A 22,966-nucleotide genomic window follows, 5' to 3' on the forward strand; every position below is an offset into this window, starting at 1 on the left:
AATTCCTGTACTAAAAAAGAAATGTATACCATTCTAATGCAGTCTAGAGAATGAGTTGGTACAATCGCAAACATTTGTAAATAATACGAGAATCTAATTAAATACACATGACAAATAATTAAAGGGACATAAAACCCAACATTTTTCTTTTATGATTGAGATAGAGAACACCATTTTTAACAACTTTCCAATTTACTTCTATTATTTAATTTGCTTACTTCTGTTTTTATCTTTGCTGAAAGGTTTATCTAGGAAAGGTCAGAAGCATCAAAAACCTAGGTTCTAGCTGCTGATTGGTGGCTGCATATATATGCCGATTTGTATTGGCTCACCCATGTGTTCAGTCAGCAACCAGTAGTGCATTGCTGCTTACTCAAAGCATACCAAGAGAAAAAAGAAAAATTGATTATAGGAGTAAACTAGAAAGTTGCTTAAAATTGCATGCGCTATCTAAATTATGAAAATAAAAAAATTGGGTTTCATATCCGTTTAACTATAAGAAACAGGTTTAACGCGGCTTTTTCAAGGCGTTTCTTTGCAAATGATTTGTGGCTAATGCAAAACAACTGGTCTTGTGATAGTAACAATGTATTGTCATTAAATCTAGGACACCTTAATTCAAAAGCCATGTTTCAAGACTAGCAGCCCAACCAAATGTTCTTTATTATTCTGAAGAGAAGGTTGCTAGCCCCAAAATACCACTACTTTATTATGGTGAGTGTAGCACCATACGAGTTACTTGCACCCTCCGAATAACCAACTTCCTGGGTGCTAGATGAAAAATAATAAGAGGGAATAAGGAATCGACACACTGAAGGATTATTGAAAATGTATTTGACATTTAGGTGAACCTATCCTCCACTTCTTTAGAAAGTTTCCTAAAAATGTTAAATATATTTTCGACTCATTGATAAAAAACGGTGAGTGTGTTGAATCCTTATTCTGATTACATTACGTTAAAGGGACATAAAAAAACAACTTTCCAATTTTCTTCATTTCTTGGCATCCTTTGTTGAAAAGCAGGAAAGTAAGCTCAGCAGAGTGCATGAATTTTACAAGAATGTTATACATTAGCAAATGCACTTGATGACACTGCTTTTTACCTGCCATGTAGTGCTCTAGACGTGCACACAATACACATATATAACATATACACACACACATACACATATACTTATTTCCTTATGATGACACTAAATCATTATTGTATAGTTATTGTGGATTAACAGCTTTCTTGGCTAATTACTTCCTGACAAATTAGTCATCTGGTGACACTACCTGTAGCCTCAAGATATCCCATTGTTAGTACAAGTTTATTATGTCTGGTAAATTAAAAAAAAAAAAAATTATTTTCCCTGTACAATTTGTTTCAACATCTATAACAATTTGTATCCTTACATGTTGTAAAGAATGTTTCCTTACTCTTATGTTGCTTACTGAATATCTTTAAAGTGGGTGGAACTCAGGACAGTAAGAATTACACTGATATTTAGTGGATCTACAGCCAGGTTATATGCCCTTTTCAACTTCCGCTTGCCTGCATGAATATTCTCTTCCCTCCTCCACACTCAGCCTTTTAACTTAGCTAGTCAAGGCCCAGTGCTTCCTGCATGTTGTAATTAACAACTCGTTGGCAGAATTATATGGCGTTGGCAAGGCAGCTAGTAACATCTGCGCTCCACAGGTCTCCGGGTGTTTGGGCGGCCAGCAGCACACTGCTCTACGTGTTGCAATACTACTCTGTAATAATTTGCTTTTGCACTCAAAGGAGTTAACAGCACCCCTCTCTGTGTACTCTACTTTGACCTTGAACTGTGAAAGGTCATACTAAAAGGAAATTAGAGGGAAACAGGACTTGAAATGCTGCAGTCACTGACCTGTGAAGTCAGACCCTTTTTGTGTACTTTCTTGTAGATGAGAGCTGGACATATGAAACAGATGAGACTACCCATAGTTGCTCCAGTCACACCCAAGATAGTTTCCACTGAAAGAGATGACAAAAAAAAAAAAAGGATTATAGAGCATGCTACTAAATGATGATTCTACAATCATATTGAACAATGTAGAGTCTTTTCTAAAATGTCCCAATTTAACCATTTTAAATCTAGAGGATTTTCATAATAAATCTTTATTCTTCACCCAGACATACACACATTATAGACCTATTCCTGGACCTAGTGTGTTTGCCAGTCTCTCAGAGGGCATAGCTAGGATATCTATAAAGGTTTATGCCAACTTGCCAAATTTTAGAGCACTTCTTGGAAACTCACACACAGAAAAGGGGTATGGAAAACCTTATTTTGTAGATTATGTATCAAATGTATCATATTTTTGAGTATCTAGGTCCCAGTTTCCCATCATTAATATATTCAAAGAATATTAAAAAAACAGAATTTATGCTTACCTGATAAATTTCTTTCTCTTACGGTGTGTCCGGTCCACGGCTTCATCCTTACTTGTGGGATACTCTCAATCCCTACAGGAAGTGGCAAAGAGAGCACACAGCAGAGCTGTCCATACAGCTCCCCTTAGGCTCCGCCCCCCCAGTCATTCGACCGACGGTTAGGAGAAAAAGGAGAACCATAGGGTGCAGTGGTGACTCTAGTTTACAAAAATAATTTTAGACCTGACTAAATCGCCAGGGTGGGCCGTGGACCGGACACACCGTAAGAGAAAGAAATTTATCAGGTAAGCATAAATTCTGTTTTCTCTTACATTGGTGTGTCCGGTCCACGGCTTCATCCTTACTTGTGGGAACCAATACCAAAGCTTTAGGACACGGATGAAGGGAGGGAAACAGTCAGGTAACCTAAACGGAAGGCACCACTGCTTGTAAAACCTCTCTCCCAAAAATAGCCTCCGAAGAAGCAAAAGTATCGAATTTGTAAAATTTGGCAAATGTATGCAGTGAAGACCAAGTCGCTGCCTTACAAATCTGTTCAACAGAAGCCTCGTTCTTGAAAGCCCATGTGGAAGCCACAGCTCTAGTGGAGTGAGCGGTAATTCGTTCAGGAGGCTGCCGTCCGGCAGTCTCATAAGCCAAACGGATGATGCTTTTCAGCCAGAAGGAAAGAGGTAGCAGTTGCTTTCTGACCTCTCCTCTTACCAGAATAAATGACAAACAAGGATGATGTTTGTCTGAAATCTTTTGTTGCTTCTAAATAGAATTTTAAAGCACGAACCACATCTAGATTGTGTAACTGACGTTCCTTTTTAGAAACTGGATTAGGACACAGAGAAGGAACAACTATTTCCTGGTTAATATTCTTATTGGAAACTACCTTTGGAAGAAAACCAGGCTTGGTACGCAAAACAACCTTATCTGTATGGAACACCAGATAGGGTGAGGTACACTGCAAAGCAGACAATTCAGAAACTCTTCTAGCAGAAGAAATAGCAACCAAAAACAAAACTTTCCAAGATAGTAACTTAATATCTACGGAATGTAGAGGTTCAAACGGAACCCCTTGAAGAACTAAAAGAACTAAATTTAGACTCCATGGAGGAGCCACAGGTCTGTAAACAGGTTTGATCCTAACTAAGGCCTGTACAAACGCCTGCACATCTGGCACAGCTGCCAGACGCTTATGTAACAGAATAGACAGAGCAGATATCTGTCCTTTCAACGAACTAGCTGACAATCCTTTCTCCAATCCTTCTTGGAGGAAAGATAACAACCTTGGAATCCTAATCTTACTCCACGAGTAACCTTTGGATTCGCACCAACAAAGATATTTTCGCCATATCTTATGATTAATTTTCCTAGTAACAGGCTTTCTAGCCTGGATCAGAGTATCTATAACTGATTCAGAGAACCCACGCTTAGCTAGAATTAAGCGTTCAATCTCCAAGCAGTCAGTTGCAGAGAAACTAGGTTTGGATGTTTGAATGGACCTTGGATTAGAAGGTCCTGCCTCAAAGGTAGCTTCCATGGTGGAGCCGATGACATATCCACCAAGTCTGCATACCAAGTCCTGCGAGGTCACGCAGGAGCTATCAGAATTACCGAAGCCTTCTCCTGTTTGATTCTGGCTACTAGCCGAGGGAGAAGAGGAAACGGTGGAAAGACATAAGCCAGATTGAATGACCAAGGCGTTACTAGAGCATCTATCAATGTCACCTTGGGATCCCTGGATCTGGACCCGTAAAGGGGAACTTTTGAGTTCTGGCGGGACGCCATCAGGTCCAGTTCTATGTTGTCCGACTGAAATCTGATGAATTTGACCTCCGCCAGCTGAGGCCAGGCCTGGAGCGCATTGAATATCGCTCTCAATACTAAAATGTTTATCGGGAGAAGAGATTCCTCCCGAGACCATAGACCCTGAGCTTTCATGGAGTTCCAGACCGCACCCCAACCTAAGAGACTGGCGTCGGTTGTGACAATGATCCACTCCGGTCTGCGGAAACTCATTCCCTGAGACAGGTGATCCTGAGACAACCACCAGGTTATCTGGTCCATTTGTATCTGGGGAGACAAATCTGCATAATCCCCATTCCACTGTTTGAGCATGCACAGTTGCAGTGGTCTCAAATGAATTCTGGCAAAGGGGACTGTGTCCATTGCCGCAACCATTATATCGATTACCTCCATGCACCGAGCCACAGAAGGCTGAGGATTGGCATGAAGAACTCAACAGGAATTTGAAAGTTTTAACTTCCTGACCTCCGTCAGAAAGATTTTAATTTCTATCGAGTCTATTATTGTTCCCAGGAAGGGAACCCTTGTGACCGGGGACAGAGAACTTCTTTCTACCTTCACCTTCCACCTGTGAGATCTTAGAAAGGCCAACACAATGCCTGTATGCGCCTTTGCTCTGTGAAAAGACGACACTTGTATTAAGATATCGTCTAGGTAAGGTGCTACTGCAATGCCCCGCGGTCTTAGAACCGCTGGAAGGGACCCTAGCACCTTCGTGAAAATTCTTGGAGCGGTGGCCAACCCGAAGGGAAGAGCCACAAACTGATAATGCTTGTCCATGAAGGCGAACCTTAGGAACTGATGGTGATCCTTGTGGATAGGAATATGCAGGTGCGCATCCTTTAAATCCACGGTAGTCATATATTGACCCTCCTGGATCATCGGTAAGATTGTCCGTATAGTTTCCATCTTGAATGATGGAACTCTGAGAAATTTGTTTAGGATTTTTAAGTCCAGAATTGGCCTGAAAGTTCCTTCCTCTTTGGGAACTACAAACAGGTTTGAGTAAAAACCCCGTCCTCATTCTGCAGTTGGGACTGGGTGTATTACTCCCATCTTTAAAATATCTTCTATGCAAAGTAAGAATGCCTGTCTCTTTGTCTGGTCTAAAGACAAGCGAGACATGTGGAACCTTCCTCTTGGAGGAAGGTCCTTGAATTCCAGAAGGTACCCCTGAGAGACAATTTCTAACGCCCAGGGATCCAGAACATCTCTTGCCCAGGCCTGAGCAAAGAGAGAAAGTCTGCCCCCTACTAGATCCGGTCCCGGATCGGGGGCTACCCTTTCATGCTGTCTTGGTAGCAGCAGCAGGCTTCTTGGCCTGTTTACCCTTGTTCCAGCCTTGCATGGGTTTCCATGCAGGTTTGGACTGGGAAGCGTTAACCTCTTCCTTAGTGGCTGTAGAAGTAGAAGCGGGTCCGTTCCTGAAATTGCGAAAGGAACGAAAATTAGACTTATTTTTAGCCTTAAAAGGTCTATCTTGTGGAAGGGCATGGCCCTTTCCTCCAGTAATATCGGAAATAATCTCTTTCAACTCTGGCCCGAAAAGGGTCTTACCCTTGAAAGGAATATTAAGCAATTTTGTTTTGGACGACACATCCGCCGACCAAGATTTTAACCAAAGCGCCCTGCGCGCCACGATTGCAAAACCAGAATTTTTCGCCGCTAATTTAGCTAACTGAAGAGCGGCATCTGTAATGAAAGAATTAACCAACTTCAGGGCGTGAATTCTGTCCATAACCTCATCATAAGGGGTCTCCCTCTGTAGGGAGTTCTCTAGTTCCTCAAACCAAAAAGCCGCTGCAGTGGTTACAGGAATAATGCAAGAAAACATAATTTATGCTTACCTGATAAATTCCTTTCTTCTGTTGTGTGATCAGTCCACGGGTCATCATTACTTCTGGGATATAACTCCTCCCCAACAGGAAATGCAAGAGGATTCACCCAGCAGAGCTGCATATAGCTCCTCCCCTCTACGTCAGTCCCAGTCATTCGACCAAGAATCAACGAGAAAGGAGTAACCAAGGGTGAAGTGGTGACTGGAGTATAATTTAAAAAATATTTACCTGCCTTAAAAACAGGGCGGGCCGTGGACTGATCACACAACAGAAGAAAGGAATTTATCAGGTAAGCATAAATTATGTTTTCTTCTGTTATGTGTGATCAGTCCACGGGTCATCATTACTTCTGGGATACCAATACCAAAGCAAAAGTACACGGATGACGGGAGGGATAGGCAGGCTCATTATACAGAAGGAACCACTGCCTGAAGAACCTTTCTCCCAAAAATAGCCTCCGAAGAAGCAAAAGTATCAAATTTGTAAAATTTGGAAAAAGTATGAAGCGAAGACCAAGTTGCAGCCTTGCAAATCTGTTCAACAGAGGCCTCATTCTTAAAGGCCCAAGTGGAAGCCACAGCTCTAGTGGAGTGGGCTGTAATTCTTTCAGGAGACTGCTGTCCAGCAGTCTCATAGGCTAAACGTATTATGCTACGAAGCCAAAAAGAGAGAGAGGTAGCAGAAGCTTTTTGACCTCTCCTCTGTCCAGAATAAACGACAAACAGGGAAGAAGTTTGACGAAAACCTTTAGTTGCCTGCAAGTAGAACTTGAGGGCACGAACTACATCCAGATTGTGTAGAAGACGTTCCTTCTTTGAAGAAGGATTTGGACACAAGGATGGAACAACAATCTCTTGATTGATATTCCTGTTAGTAACTACCTTAGGTAAGAACCCAGGTTTAGTACGCAGAACTACCTTGTCTGAGTGAAAAATCAGATAAGGAGAATCACAATGTAATGCTGATAACTCAGAGACTCTTCGAGCCGAGGAAATAGCCATTAAAAACAGAACTTTCCAAGATAACAATTTTATATCAATGGAATGAAGGGGTTCAAACGGAACACCCTGTAAAACGTTAAGAACTAAGTTTAAACTCCATGGTGGAGCAACAGCTTTAAACACAGGCTTGATCCTAGCTAAAGCCTGACAAAAGGCCTGGACGTCTGGATTTTCTGACAGACGCCTGTGTAACAAGATGGACAGAGCTGAAATCTGTCCCTTTAATGAACTAGCCGATAAACCCTTTTCTAAGCCTTCTTGTAGAAAGGACAAGATCCTAGAGATCCTAACCTTACTCCAGGAGTAACGTTTGGATTCACACCAGTATAGGTATTTACGCCATATTTTATGGTAAATCTTTCTGGTAACAGGCTTCCTAGCCTGTATCAGGGTATCAATAACCGACTCAGAAAAACCACGTTTTGATAAAATCAAGCGTTCAATTTCCAAGCAGTCAGCTTCAGAGAAGTTAGATTTTGATGTTTGAACGGACCCTGTATCAGAAGGTCCTGTCTTAGAGGTAGAGACCAAGGCGGACAGGATGACATGTCCACTAGATCTGCATACCAAGTCCTGCGTGGCCATGCAGGTGCTATTAGAATCACTGATGCTCTCTCCTGTTTGATTTTGGCAATCAATCGAGGAAGCAACGGGAAGGGTGGAAACACATAAGCCATCCCGAAGTTCCAAGGTGCTGTCAAAGCATCTATCAGAACCGCTCCCGGATCCCTGGATCTGGACCCGTAGTGAGGAAGCTTGGCGTTCTGGCGAGACGCCATGAGATCTATCTGTGGTTTGCCCCAACGTCGAAGTATTTGGGCAAAGACCTCCGGATGAAGTTCCCACTCCCCCGGATGAAAAGTCTGGCGACTCAAGAAATCCGCCTCCCAGTTCTCCACTCCCGGGATGTGGATTGCTGACAGGTGGCAAGAGTGAGACTCTGCCCATCGAATTATCTTTGATACTTCCATCATTGCTAGGGAGCTTCTTGTCCCTCCCTGATGGTTGATGTAAGCTACAGTCGTGATATTGTCCGACTGAAACCTGATGAACCCCCGAGTTGTTAATTGGGGCCAAGCCAGAAGGGCATTGAGAACTGCTCTCAATTCCAGAATGTTTATTGGAAGGAGACTCTCCTCCTGATTCCATAATCCCTGAGCCTTCAGAGAATTCCAGACAGCGCCCCAACCTAATAGGCTGGCGTCTGTTGTTACAATTGTCCAGTCTGGCCTGCTGAATGGCATCCCCCTGGACAGGTGTGGCCGATGAAGCCACCATAGAAGAGAATTTCTGGTCTCTTGATTCAGATTCAGAGTAGGGGACAAATCTGAGTAATCCCCATTCCACTGACTTAGCATGCATAATTGCAGCGGTCTGAGGTGTAGGCGTGCAAAAGGTACTATGTCCATTGCCGCTACCATTAAGCCGATCACCTCCATGCATTGAGCTACTGACGGGTGTTGAATGGAATGAAGGACACGGCATGCATCTTGAAGCCTTGTTAACCTGTCCTCTGTCAGGTAAATCTTCATTTCTACAGAATCTATAAGAGTCCCCAAGAATGGAACTCTTGTGAGAGGAAAAAGAGAACTTTTCTTTTCGTTCACTTTCCATCCATGCGACCTTAGAAATGCCAGAACTAACTCTGTATGAGACTTGGCAGTTTGAAAGCTTGAAGCTTGTATTAGAATGTCGTCTAGGTACGGAGCTACCGAAATCCCTCGCGGTCTTAGTACCGCCAGAAGGGCACCTAGAATCTTTGTGAAGATTCTTGGGGCCGTAGCCAATCCGAATGGAAGAGCTACAAACTGGTAGTGCCTGTCTAGGAAGGCAAACCGTAGATACCGGTGATGATCTTTGTGGATCGGTATGTGAAGGTAAGCATCTTTTAAATCCACTGTGGTCATGTACTGACCCTTTTGGATCATGGGCAAGATTGTCCGAATAGTTTCCATTTTGAACGATGGAACTCTTAGGAATTTGTTTAGAATCTTTAAATCTAAGATTGGTCTGAAAGTTCCCTCTTTTTTGGGAACCACAAACAGGTTTGAGTAGAACCCTTGTCCTTGTTCCGACCACGGAACCGGATGGATCACTCCCATTAATAACAGATCTTGTACACAGCGTAGAAACGCTTCTTTCTTTATCTGGTTTGTTGACAATCTTGACAGATGAAATCTCCCTCTTGGGGGAGATAATTTGAAGTCTAGAAGGTATCCCTGAGATATGATCTCTAGCGCCCAGGGATCCTGAACATCTCTTGCCCAGGCCTGGGCGAAGAGAGAAAGTCTGCCCCCCACTAGATCCGGTCCCGGATCGGGGGCTCTCGGTTCATGCTGTCTTTGGGGCAGCAGCAGGTTTCCTGGCCTGTTTGCCCTTGTTCCAGGACTGGTTGGGCTTCCAGCCTTGCCTGTAACGAGCAACAGCTCCTTCCTGTTTTGGTGCAGAGGAGGTTGATGCTGCTCCTGTTTTGAAATTCCGAAAGGGACGAAAATTAGACTGTCTAGCCTTAGCTTTGGCTTTGTCTTGAGGTAGGGCGTGGCCCTTACCTCCTGTAATGTCAGCGATAATTTCTTTCAAACCGGGCCCAAATAAGGACTGCCCCTTGAAAGGTATATTAAGTAATTTGGACTTAGAAGTAACATCAGCTGACCAGGATTTTAGCCACAGTGCCCTACGTGCCTGTATGGCGAATCCTGAGTTCTTAGCCGTAAGTTTGGTTAAATGTACTACGGCCTCCGAAATGAATGAATTAGCTAGTTTAAGGACTCTAAGCCTGTCCATAATGTCGTCTAGCGTAGATGAACTAAGGTTCTCTTCCAGAGACTCAATCCAAAATGCTGCCGCAGCCGTAATCGGCGCGATACATGCAAGGGGTTGCAAAATAAAACCTTGTTGAACAAACATTTTCTTAAGGTAACCCTCTAATTTTTTATCCATTGGATCAGAAAAAGCACAGCTATCCTCCACCGGGATAGTGGTACGCTTAGCTAGAGTAGAAACTGCTCCCTCCACCTTAGGGACCGTTTGCCATAAGTCCCGAGTGGTGGCGTCTATTGGAAACATCTTTCTAAATATTGGAGGGGGTGAGAACGGCACACCGGGTCTATCCCACTCCTTAGTAACAATTTCAGTTAATCTCTTAGGTATAGGAAAAACGTCAGTACTCGCCGGTACCGCAAAGTATTTATCCAACCTACATAGTTTCTCTGGTATTGCAACGGTGTTACAATCATTGAGAGCTGCTAAGACCTCCCCTAGTAATACACGGAGGTTCTCCAATTTAAATTTAAAATTTGAAATATCTGAATCCAATCTGTTTGGATCAGAACCGTCACCCACAGAATGAAGCTCTCCGTCCTCATGCTCTGCAAGCTGTGACGCAGTATCAGACATGGCCCTAGTATTGTCAGCGCACTCTGTTCTCACCCCAGAGTGATCACGCTTGCCTCTTAGTTCTGGTAATTTAGACAAAACTTCAGTCATAACAGTAGCCATATCTTGTAATGTTATCTGTAATGGCCGCCCAGATGTACTAGGCGCCATAATATCACGCACCTCCCGGGCGGGAGATGCAGGTACTGCCGCGTGAGGCGAGTTAGACGGCATAACTCTCCCCTCGCAGATTGGTGAAATTTGTTCACATTGTACAGATTGACTTTTATTTAAAGTAGCATCAATACAGTTAGTACATAAATTTCTATTGGGCTCCACCTTGGCATTGGAACAAATGACACAGATATCTTCCTCTGAGTCAGACATGTTTAACACACTAGCAATAACTTGCAACCTGGTTATAATCTTTTTTAGCAAAAACGTACTGTGCCTCAAAGAGGTACTTAAACGATTAAATGACAGTTGAGATAATGAACTGAGAAACAGTTATAGCATCAACTTTAAAACAACACAACTTTTAGCAAAGGTTTTGTTCCCATTAATAAGATAACATAACTAAATTGACATAAAAATTATTGAGTAACGTCTTTATCCCCAGTCAATATAAAAAATTCTCACAGCTCTGCTGAGAGAATGTACCTCCCTTCAAGAAGTTTGAAGACCCCTGAGATCTGTCAGAGATGAACCGGATCATGCAGGAAAAATAATAGCTGACTGGAAATTGTTGATGCGTAGCAAAGAGCGCCAAAAACGGCCCCTCCCTCTCACACACAGCAGTGAAGAGAAACGAAACTGTCACAATTCAAAGCAAACTACTGCCAAGTGAAAAATAAAGCCCAAACATTTATTTACTCAGTACCTCAGCAATGTAAACGATTCTACATTCCAGCAAAAACGTTTAACATGATATAATACTTATTAAAAAGATTAGTGACCTTTAACAGAGTAGTTCCGGTGAAGTACCATTCCCAGAATACTGAAGTGTATACATACATGTCATTATAACGGTATAGCAGGATTTTCTCATCAATTCCATTCAGAAAATAAAAACTGCTACATACCTCAATGCAGAATCATCTGCCCCTGTCCCCTGATCTGAAGCTTTTACCTCCCTCAGATGGCCGAGAACAGCAATATGATCTTAACTACTCCGGTTAAAATCATAGTAAAAACTCTGGTAGATTCTTCCTCAAAGTCTGCCAGAGAGGTAATAACACGCTCCGGTGCTATTATAAAATAACAAACTTTTGATTGAAGTCATAAAAACTAAGTATAATCACCATAGTCCTCTCACACATCCTATCTAGTCGTTGGGTGCAAGAGAATGACTGGGACTGACGTAGAGGGGAGGAGCTATATGCAGCTCTGCTGGGTGAATCCTCTTGCATTTCCTGTTGGGGAGGAGTTATATCCCAGAAGTAATGATGACCCGTGGACTGATCACACATAACAGAAGAAATTGGTTGAAGAAGAAAACCTTGTTGAACAAATATTTTCTTAAGCAAACCTTCCAATTTTTTATCCATAGGATCTTTGAAAGCACAACTGTCTTCTATTGGTATAGTGGTGCGCTTAGCTAGTGTTGAAACTGCCCCCTCCACCTTAGGGACCGTCTGCCACGCGTCCCTTCTGGGGTCAACAATGGGGAACATTTTCTTAAATATAGGGGGGGGGGGGACAAAAGGTACACCTGGTCTCTCCCACTCCCTGGTCACAATACCCGCCACCCTCTTAGGTATCGGAAATGCATTAGTGTGTACTGGGACCTCTAAGAATTTGTCCATTTTACACAATTTTTCTGGGACCACCAAGGGGTCACAATCATCTACCGTAGCTAAAAACTCCTTAAGCAGGGCGCAGAGGTGCTCTAGCTAAAATTTAAATGCTATAGTATCTGGCTCTGCCTGCTGAGCAACTTTTCCTGAGTCAGAAATTTCTCCCTCAGACAGGCCCTCCCTCACCGCCAAGTCAGATTGATGTGAGGGCACTATAGATAAATTATCAGCTGCGTCTGATTGCTCATTTTCTGTATTTAAAACTGAGCTATCGCGCTTTCTTGGAAATGCTGGCAGTTTGGATAAAAAAGCTGCAAGAGAATTATCCATGATTGTTGCTAATTGCTGCAAAGTAACCGGGATCGATGCGCTAGATGTGCTGGGCATCGCCTGCGCGGGCATAACTGGTGTTGACACAAAAGGGGAAGATAAAATACTCTCCTCGTTACCTTCAGCTAAAGATACATCTTGGGCTACATTTCTAAGTGTCATTGTATGGTCCTTAAACTGCTTGGACACTATAGCACACTTCAAACATAAATTCAATGGGGGTACCGCCATGGCTTTTAAACATATAGAACAAGCGCTATCTGAAGGCTCAGACATGTTTGACAGACTTAGACAGCACTAAAATGCAATAAAAAATACTTTTGACAAAAATGTTACTGTGTCTTTAAATAATAAAAGTGCACACTTTATTACCAAAACATCAAATAACCATCAAGGAAACATCCGATTTTAATGAAATTTTCACCACATTATCCTAATGCTTTGAAAAGATTGCACACAAATTTTCAGCTCAATTAACCCCTTAATGCCCAAACTGAAGCTAAAACATGAATTTGTACTATGCCACAGCTTCTGCTGAGGCTTTTACCGTCCTTAGGGATTATATGGAGTAGAAATGATTGATTCAAATGCATTATCCCAAATATGAAACTGTCTGAAAATAAGGAATGTTGAACATCCTGAGTCAAGGCAAATAAATGTTTGAATACATATATTTAGAACTTTATAAAAAAGTGCCCAACCATAGCTTAGAGTGTCACAGAAAATAAGATTTACTTACCCCAGGACACTCATCTACATGTTTGTAGAAAGCCAAACCAGTACTGAAACGAAAATCAGCAGAGGTAATGGTATATCTATAAGAGTATATCGTCGATCTGAAAAGGGAGGTAAGAGATGAATCTCTACGACCGATAACAGAGAACCTATGAAATAGACCCCGTAGAAGGAGATCATTGCATTCAAATAAGCAATACTCTCCTCACATCCCTCTGACATTCACTGCACGCTGAGAGGAAAACCGGGCTCCAACCTGCTGCGGAGCGCATATCAACGTAGAATCTAGCACAAACTTACTTCACCACCTCCATAGGAGGCAAAGTTTGTAAAACTGATTTGTGGGTGTGGTGAGGGGTGTATTTATAGGCATTTTAAGGTTTGGGAAACTTTGCCCCTCCTGGTAGGAATGTATATCCCATACGTCACTAGCTCATGGACTCTTGCTAATTACATGAAAGAAATAAGCCTGTCTGAAGTCCCTCTGAAGTCTCTGGACACCACACATGAGGCTGCATGAACTGTCTTGTCAAAAACAACTGCGCAACTGATGGGCGAAAATGAGGCCTCCTTCTCTGCATTACAAAGTGCTGGGGCCTTTCTGAGGAGATTAGGAGTCTAATCAAATGCCAGGCGAATAAAAAACCCCATAAGCATTTTTATAAGTCACAAAAACACCTAAACTATAAATAATTATGCTAAGAAGCAATCGATTAAGCCCAAAATAGTGTCAACCAGCAACTAAGCCCTTTATTTAAGACATTTTATGCATAGTCTAAGAAACATGGCTTACCTTCCCCTATGGGGATTACAGACAGTCTTCTAGCATTACTGGGTTTTGTTAGAAAAATGACTGATCATACCTGAAGCAGTTAAGCCTGCAAACTGTTCCCCCCAACTGAAGTTCTCCTGTATTCAACAGTCCTGCGTGGGAACAGCAATGGATTTTAGTTACTGATGCTAAAATCATAGTCCTCTCAGCAGAAATCTTCATCACTTTCTGCTTCAGAGTAAATAGTACAAGCCGGCACTATTTTAAAATAACAAACTTTTGATAGAAGAAATAAAAACTACAAACTAACACCACAAACTCTTTACCACCCCCGTGGAGATGCTACTTGTATAGAGCGGCAAAGAGAATGACTGGGGGGGCGGAGCCTGAGGGGAGCTGTATGGACAGCTCTGCTGTGTGCTCTCTTTGCCACTTCCTGTAGGGATTGAGAGTATCCCACAAGTAAGGATGAAGCCGTGGACCGGACACACCAATGTAAGAGAAATAGATATGTTGGTTATCTCTATAGATATATAGTTTGGATCTTTTCAAGTCATGTCAAGTTTGATTTCACTTGATGAAAATATATTTTATTTCCTCACCATTTGGTATAAGTATTCCACCCAGCATTGTGCCAAACACCACAGTCAAAGTGAGGACTTTAAAGCGCAATGGTGGCATGTACCCTCCAGCTGTAAAAGTACCATCTTTTTGCTGTAGAAAGATTGTGAAAAATAAAACAGGTGGCAATAGAATATAACGTCATATGAAATATGCAAAAGACAGCCATTAATGGAACATTATAATATCCAAATGTTGAAGCCCTTGAAAGTGACACAGAATATCTGTAAAAAGCAGACTAGTAAATATCACCTGAACATCTGTATTTAAAAAAAGGAAGATATTTTACCTCAACATTTACTCAGTAGCCACATCCAATTGAAAAGGGGATTTAATCAGTCTATCAGAATGCTAGTCCCAGGACTTGCAAGGGAGCGTGCATCTGGCGCGTGTAGACACAGTACTGGTATTTCCCTCCTCTGTTTAAGGAAGTTTACTATGAAATCTCATGAGATCACAGTAAAGCAAAAGTATGACATCAGCACCGATGAAGCTGATTGTCTGTTTTTTTATTTAATATGCAGCCGACAGTAGCTACAGCATAACTGTTCACAAATGACTTACTATGGCGAGCTGAAGACATTTTAATATTAAGGTGATATTTTCTTGTTAGCTTTTTACAGCTACCCTGCATTATCACAAGTGACTTAGCACATAGGTATTATGTCCCTTTAAAAAGATATAAAGTAATGAAGGCAACTCAAATCATTCAACAGATTTCTATATATGTTCCCCAAGTAATCAAAAGGATCACACAGGGCTATTAACCTCTATAATAGACCTATAAAACAACATTATTATTTTTATTTTTTTTAGTTTTCTGCTTTATAAAAAAACTTTTCTTTTATTAACACCAGCCACATTTTGAGAAAGGACAACTAGGGCATAAAAACTTGCCTATAGGGTCAGTAAACACTTTGAGGTTGTAATATTAAATGTTTAATTATGAATAGTAATACAAAAAGTAAACAAACAAAAAAAAAAACCACAACTTTGCAATATGCTTTGCAATTTTAGTTACTGGAAGTGCAACACTGCAGGCTTACCCTGTCACATATCTTTCCCTAATAGGTGTCAGAAAATATTATCTAATAAGTCACAAAACAATCATACTTTTGCTAATAAAATTAAAGTGGTATGCTGTGTCTACTAAAAGCAACAAGTCCTGATTAAAGGGACAGGAAACCCCAAAATTTTCTTTCATGATTTGGATAGAACATACAACTTTAACCCCTTCACTACCAGGCTTTAGCCAAGGACTGAATGTGAGGATTAAAAGAAAGATCTAAATCACGTGTGACCCCAAGACATAGGGCATGTGAGGTTGGAGTAATGATGGAGTTATCAACAGTTAGAGACATGGGGTGTGGAGATTTTGGAAGAAGGGGGGGAAATAAGGAGCTCAGTTTTGGATAGATTTAGCTTGAGGTAGTGAGAGGACATCCAAAATGAGATATGAGAGAGACAGTGACACAGGTTAGCAAGGAAGGAGATGGTTCTGGTGCAGAGAGGTAGATTTGGGTATCGTCGGCATACAGATGATAGTGAAACCCGTGGGACTTTATTAAGAAACATAATGAGGACGTGTAGATTGAGAAGAGAAGGAGACAGAGGACAGAGCTTTGTGGTACATTTGAGAACAGTGTTCCAATTCCTTGACATAGCTAAGATTCACAAAAAAAATCTATAAATTCCATTTGACTCTATTTTGTTAAAACTGTCTCAAACATATATCCACAAGTTAAAAGTTAGATTAAGTGCAGATAAAAGGAAAAGCATGCAGTCGGACAATAACAGAGGTAGGATACTGGAGGGGGAGGGTAATAATTACAGTGTCCAATGAAAAGGATAGTTTCAATATCTTGTTTCTTATAATTTATTTTTATTATGTTGTCCAAGCACTTATTTTATGGAGAGCCAACCTTGGAGAACAAAGAGGAAGTGAAGAGATCTGCCCTCACCATGCCATATATAAAAGTAATTTAATTCCTGTGTTATGTAGAGTTGCTAATCTGAGCGTTGTCACGGCTCTCAATGAAATGACTTCAGTTAAATAATATCGTATCAAAGTGTGCTTTTCCCTCTATTTAAAAACCTGTATTCTTCCAAGGTAAGCAACTATTCAAAATCCACATTTCACTAGTCAGGATTAATTGCTGTTTCTAATGTCTGGCAGTCAGCAATTTTGTGCTGTTGATGGCAATTTGGAATATGTGCAGTATACATTTACAGAAAGAGTTGTTTTGCTTGTTAATAAGGTTCCTAGTGGGTCTTTGAATAAATCATGATGTTGTGTAGAAAATGGGAAATGTGCCCAAAAAGTGGAGAAATCCCAGGCAGTCCCACCATATATGTTACACCGCATCATCTACCTTTCTACAAGATGGAAAATGTGGAGAATATGCATGAACCTTTTAAGGAGGTACCATTGGGTCAGAATCTTGTAGAATATATTAATTCAAAGTTGTTTTGTTGTTAACTTATGCTTTGTGACTAGAAAGTCTTGAACTCACCTGCTGCTCAAAAAGTAGTGTGTTCAGGGCTTGTCTGCAAGGCAGAATCATCATTGGAAAACCAACTGCTACTGACATCATGAATCCCACACGGATCATCTCTGTCACTAAGTTGGAGGGAAAGTTCACAAGCACATTCCCAGCAATGGATTCAGTAAAACTGACATAGCCAAAGAAACCAACCTATAATGACAGAAATTGAAACACATTTGTTTATACAAAAGCATAATGTCTACAAGAACCCTTGTAATTTGTTTTGTGTTCAAATCTCTTTAAAGTAACATGGTCAATTATGAAGAGCCATAACATTACACAAGATAATACAGTGTCACAGTAACAAATAGCTCTTACCGTCACATAGACAAATGGAATCCACAGCACCAATTAGGTAAAAGAAAATACCTTTATTTTCACATTACATGCATGTAATGTGAAAATAAAGGTATTTTCTTTTACCTAATTGGTGCTGTGGATTCCATTTGTCTATGTTGCTGTAAGGGTGGCAGTAACCCTTTCTCCACGGGCATCATACAGAACTATAACCTGCTTTAAGGAACCAAGAGGTGCTGTACTCATTTACTACTTTTGTCTTACCGTCACATAGAAAGTTGTAACCACATTTAGTGAAGAAGCAAAGATGGAGCTCATTATTTTAACGGAAGGCTCGTCAAGGATGTCATAGGTGGGCAGGACTTGGCTAGGAGAAATAATGGGGGGAGAAAACATTTTAAAAAAAGTCTGGATTTCATCTCAATGTATGAGTTCCAGATAAAGCAACATGTGGGAAGGAATACTTACTGCAGCATGTTTATGCGGTAAAATGACAACTTTATTTGCTTATATATGTAAAAGTACAGGTTGTGGCTAAAAGGGTTAACTAGATACTCAGTCTGATTTACATACAATCATAGTAAAAAATAAATAAATAGAAAAACATTCATTAGTCTGCCCTACGCATGGAAGCAAGTGCTCTAGGAGATACATTTCTCTCATCTCTCTGGGAAGAAATTTAAAATTAACTCTTTGAATGTGGGATTAATACCGTAAAATCAAGCAAGGAGGCTGCAGTAGAAGAAAAATAAACAACAAATGTAGTCTTCACTTTAATTATACAGCAAATAGAATTAACCCCGTGACAATGGACAGATATCAGCATCATGATACAGAACTTAGTCTTAGGCACTGCACTTAACATCTAAAACGTGGTCCTTTTCACATTACCTGATGATTTATACGGCTAAAACCTTTTCCTAACACTACACTCATTTCAAGTGCCCCCTCTACCCCTCCTCTTCTCCTGACCATTAAAGCCAATGTGCAATGTTAACATTTCATTATCAAAGTGTTATAAAATGTATGAGCTGCTCGTAGATGTAAGAGGCCAGGGTGGGCACTGACAGGTCCCAGAAAGCGTGACAGGGGACACAGAGAACAGTCTGAGAAAAGATCGCTCATCCAGGAGGAGGAGTTTACAAACAAAACAGCAGTGCTAAGTATTTACAATAAACACACATCTGTACATCTCAGCATAAGCAGTCATTTCGTTTTCAGTCACTCAGCAAAAGTCTACTGATCTCTATTTTATCATCTTGTCACTATAAAAACACAATATAACAATCAGTTATACAGACACATCTTTTACCATACATATTAAAGAATATCTACGCTGTCAGAATTTTGGCAAGTTGAGGGAGAACAGTCTCTAATTTTAACTCAAAATGCACACATGTAAAAGCAGAAAAATGAAGATAATCTTAGCTGAATTATATCTTGGACAAGAATACCAAAAATGTAAAAAAAAAAAAAAAAGTAGAAAACAATTCTGTCTATATAACAGACTGGTTGATAAATAAAAGAGAGAGGAGGAGTGTGTGGGTTGTGCGTATTTATGTATGTGAAAGAAAAAATAAAAAGTGAGTACAAATAAATAAAATAAAAAAACACACACGCACACAGAGAACAGCCAGGACATGAAAAGTTAAAAAAAACAAAACAAAAAAAACACAGAAAAGTTCTCCTTCCCATCATCCCTTCTGTTACACGCCCTCTCACAAACATTATTTACAAAGTAAGTGTTGTCAGTAGGATGAACAGGATAGTGAACACTTAGTGAAGGTGCTGAGAGATGCACAGAGCTGCCGCCGCGACAGAACGACAGATTCCAGGAGCCAAACCACACAGAGGAAAGTAACGTGTGCTACGACGTATTCCAGGACTTGTGACCGCTCGGTTAAACATACCCTATACCTTTGCAACTTCACAACCTAATAAATCTACCATTTATACATAAATTGTGCAGGAATAATGTTTCAATTAGATTACTAAATGTAAGACCAATAGCACCATAGACAAAAGCACCCTAAAATTCCCCACTCTGCATTGCAAAACAAATACTCACGATTGGCAGGCAAAAGACATGCCAAAGATAGGCACGCAGCGGAAGAGGCCCTCCCAGCGGACATAACTAACATGTTCCATCCACTGACCACTGAAGAGGCCATGTTTGAAGGAAGATAGCACAATCTAAAAGTAACAGGAAAGCAGTAACAGTTAGACACCATGAGCAAAAGGGGGACATGCTTATGAGATGTTCTCAATACAAATAAGTAACTATGGTATAGCGCTGGGGAATCTGTTGAAGCTCTACAAATAACTGATAATAATCATAATGGTCTAAGAATCCCTTCCATTTCCTGTAACTGCAGACTTCATATGACCTTGCTGGAGTCAAGTGACAAACAGCCGTGATGAGTGACAGGTCAAAATGGCATAACCCTGCTGGCGATTTCTTTTTATTAAATTATTTTAAATGCATGTTATAAAAAGGGAACTTGATGCACTAACTCGTACCTTTAAAAGGGAAAAACAACTAAAATAAAAATGTTCTACTGGAGTTAGAGAATTTTCTTGTTGCTTGCCTACAAATATATTTACCCTGCTGCTGCTGCCCCCCACTCCTGGAGATGGGATAAGCAATTGGTTACCATCAGCCTCAGATTGGCAATATACTTCTGCTACATAGTTGATCATGGACAGTTACTGGAAACTACACAGATATGCAGACAAACTTAGAACTTACATATAATAAGTCATTTTTCTATTTACATCTCAATATCAAGAGAAAAATATGACAGCTGGTTTTGAAACATAAAAGAACTGGAGTTTGATATTTTATAGCAGGTTGAAAAACAGGGACTGCCATATAGTCCTGCAGACACATGCACACTCCTGAGCTCCTTTTCAACAAAACGATAACAAGAAAATGAAGAAAAACTTATAATAGAAGTACATTGGAGGTTTAATGTCCCCTTAAGCCTCTTTAATCAAATACTTATGTGCCTAAAATGACAATTTATTCTTAAAATATATATTCTATAATATAAAAGGACAAGTGTGTTTGTCCGAAGCTGTCATGCGCAGTAGACACAGCACGAGGACAAACACACCTGGCCTTACCCGACATGCTGTTTGCGGCGAAAGTGGGCGTGGCCGGCGGGAGTGTGGGGGAAAGAGAGCAAAAGAGAGCGAGAGCAAAAGAGAGAGCGAGCGAGAGCAAAAGAGCGAGCGAGAGCAAAAGAGAGAGCGAGCGCAAAAGAGAGAGCGAGCGAGAGCAAGAGAGAAAGCGAGAGCGAGAGCAAGAGAGCGAGAGCAAGAGAGAGCAAGAGCGCAAGAGAGAGAGAGAGCAAGAGCGCAAGAGAGAGAGAGAGCGAGCAAGAGAGAGAGAGCGAGCAAGAGAGAGAGAGCGAGCAAGAGAGAGAGAGCGAGCAAGAGAGCGAGAGCGAGCGAGAGAGCAAGAGAGAGAGCAAAAGAGAGAGCAAAAGAGAGAGCAAAAGCAAGAGAGAGCGAGAGAGCAAGAGAGAGCGAGAGAGCAAGAGAGAGCGAGAGAGCAAGAGAGAGAGAGAGAGCAAGAGAGAGCGAGAGAGCAAGAGAGCAAGAGAGAAAGAGAGAGCGAAAGAGCAAGAGAGAGCGAGAGAGCAAGAGAGAGCAAGAGAGAGCGCGCAAGAGAGAGAGCAAGACAGAGAGAGCAAGAGAGAGAGAGAGCAAGAGAGAGAGAGCAAGAGAGAGAGAGCAAGAGAGAGAGAGCGAGCAAGAGAGCAGAAATAAACTATTTGGTAACATATTTAATAGATACCCTAACTGTCAATTTCAAAATATTCCTTGCTTTCCTGGAGACACCACAAGTAGTTAAGTAAATTAATACACACTTCCCCAACATATAAGATTGAAAACTCTTTAACCTGAAAAAGGGAGTATGTATGTATTTTATGAATTTTGCTACAAAATTGTGTAGGTGGATCTCTAGCCTTCCAATTTTTCGCTATTAAAAAACAAAATTTATGCTTACCTGATAAATTTCTTTCTCTTGTGGTGTATCCAGTCCACGGGTTCATCCATTACATGTGGGATATTCTCCTTCCCAACAGGAAGCTGCAAGAGGACACCCACAGCAGAGCTGTCTATATAGCTCCTCCCCTAACTGCCACCCCCAGTCATTCGACCGAAGACAAGAAAGAAAAAGGAGAAACTATAGGGTGCAGTGGTGACTGTAGTTTAAAAATAAAAAACACCTGCCTTAAAGTGACAGGGCGGGCCGTGGACTGGATACACCACAAGAGAAAGAAATTTATCAGGTAAGCATAAATTTTGTTTTCTTTTTTAAGGTGTATCCAGTCCACAGGTTCATCCATTACTTGTGGGATACCAATACCAAAGCTTTAGGACACGGATGAAGAGAGGGACAAGGCAGGCACTTAAACGGAAGGCACCACTGCCTGCAAGACCTTTCTCCCAAAAATAGCTTCCGAGGAAGCAAAAGTACCAAATTTGTAGAATTTAGAAAAAGTATGAAGCGAAGACTAAGTCGCCGCCTTACAAATCTGTTCAATAGAGGCCTCATGTTTAAAAGCCCATGTGGAAGCTACCGCTCTAGTAGAATGAGCTGTAATTCTTTGAGGAGGCTGCTGGCCAGCAGTCTCATAAGCTAAACGGATTGTGCTTCTCAGCCAAAAAGAAAGAGAAGTTGCCGAAGCCTTTTGGCCTCTCCTCTTTCCAGAGCAGACTACAAACAATGCAGATGTTTGACGAAAATCCTTAGTAGCTTGCAAATAAAACTTTAGCACGAACCACGTCAAGATTGTGTAACAGACGTTCCTTCTTTGAAGAAGGATTAGGACACAGTGACGGAACAACAATTTCCTGATTGATATTCCTATTAGATACTACCTTAGGAAGAAACCCAGGTTTGGTACGCAAAACTACCTTATCTGCATGGAAGATCAGATAAGGGGGAATCACACTGCAAGGCAGATAACTCTGAAACTCTTTGAGCCGAAGAGACAGCTACTAAAAACAGAACTTTCCAAGATAAAAGCTTGATATCTATGGAATGCAAGGGTTCAAACGGAACCCCTTGAAGAACTTTAAGAACTAAATTTAAACTCCGGAGCAACAGGTTTAAACACAGGCCTGATTCTAACCAAAGCCTGACAAAATGCCTGAACGTCTGGAACATCAGCCAGGCGCTTGTGCAAAAGAATAGACAGAGCAGAAATCTGTCTCTTTAAGGAACTAGCCGATAATCCCTTTTCCAATCCTTCTTGGAGAAAAGATAGTATCCTAGGAATCCTTTACACCATATCTTATGATAGATTTTCCTGGTGATAGGCTTTCGAGCCTGAATCAAGGTATCAATGACTGACTCGGAGAAACCACGTTTTGATAAAATCAAGCGTTCAATCTCCAAGCAGACGCAGAGAAATTAGATTTGGATGTTTGAATGGACCTTGG

The 22,966-nt window shown here is 41.2% G+C and overlaps 1 protein-coding gene across 2 annotated transcripts in view; it reads right to left on the minus strand.

The window, feature by feature from the left end:
- Window positions 1-22,966, minus strand: part of SLC38A10 (solute carrier family 38 member 10) — a 244,458-nt gene that overhangs the window by 141,215 nt on the left and 80,277 nt on the right. For both annotated transcript variants that reach the window (XM_053706757.1, XM_053706748.1), the window contains exons 6-10: window positions 19,578-19,702; window positions 17,774-17,876; window positions 17,180-17,362; window positions 14,648-14,759; window positions 1,878-1,984 (exon numbers count right to left, since the gene is read on the minus strand). In XM_053706757.1, coding sequence (XP_053562732.1) covers window positions 1,878-1,984; window positions 14,648-14,759; window positions 17,180-17,362; window positions 17,774-17,876; window positions 19,578-19,702 — 630 coding nt within the window. The remainder of the gene's footprint in view (window positions 1-1,877; window positions 1,985-14,647; window positions 14,760-17,179; window positions 17,363-17,773; window positions 17,877-19,577; window positions 19,703-22,966) is intronic.

Source organism: Bombina bombina, chromosome 1, assembly GCF_027579735.1.
Source record: "Bombina bombina isolate aBomBom1 chromosome 1, aBomBom1.pri, whole genome shotgun sequence".
Classification (NCBI taxonomy): domain Eukaryota; kingdom Metazoa; phylum Chordata; class Amphibia; order Anura; family Bombinatoridae; genus Bombina; species Bombina bombina.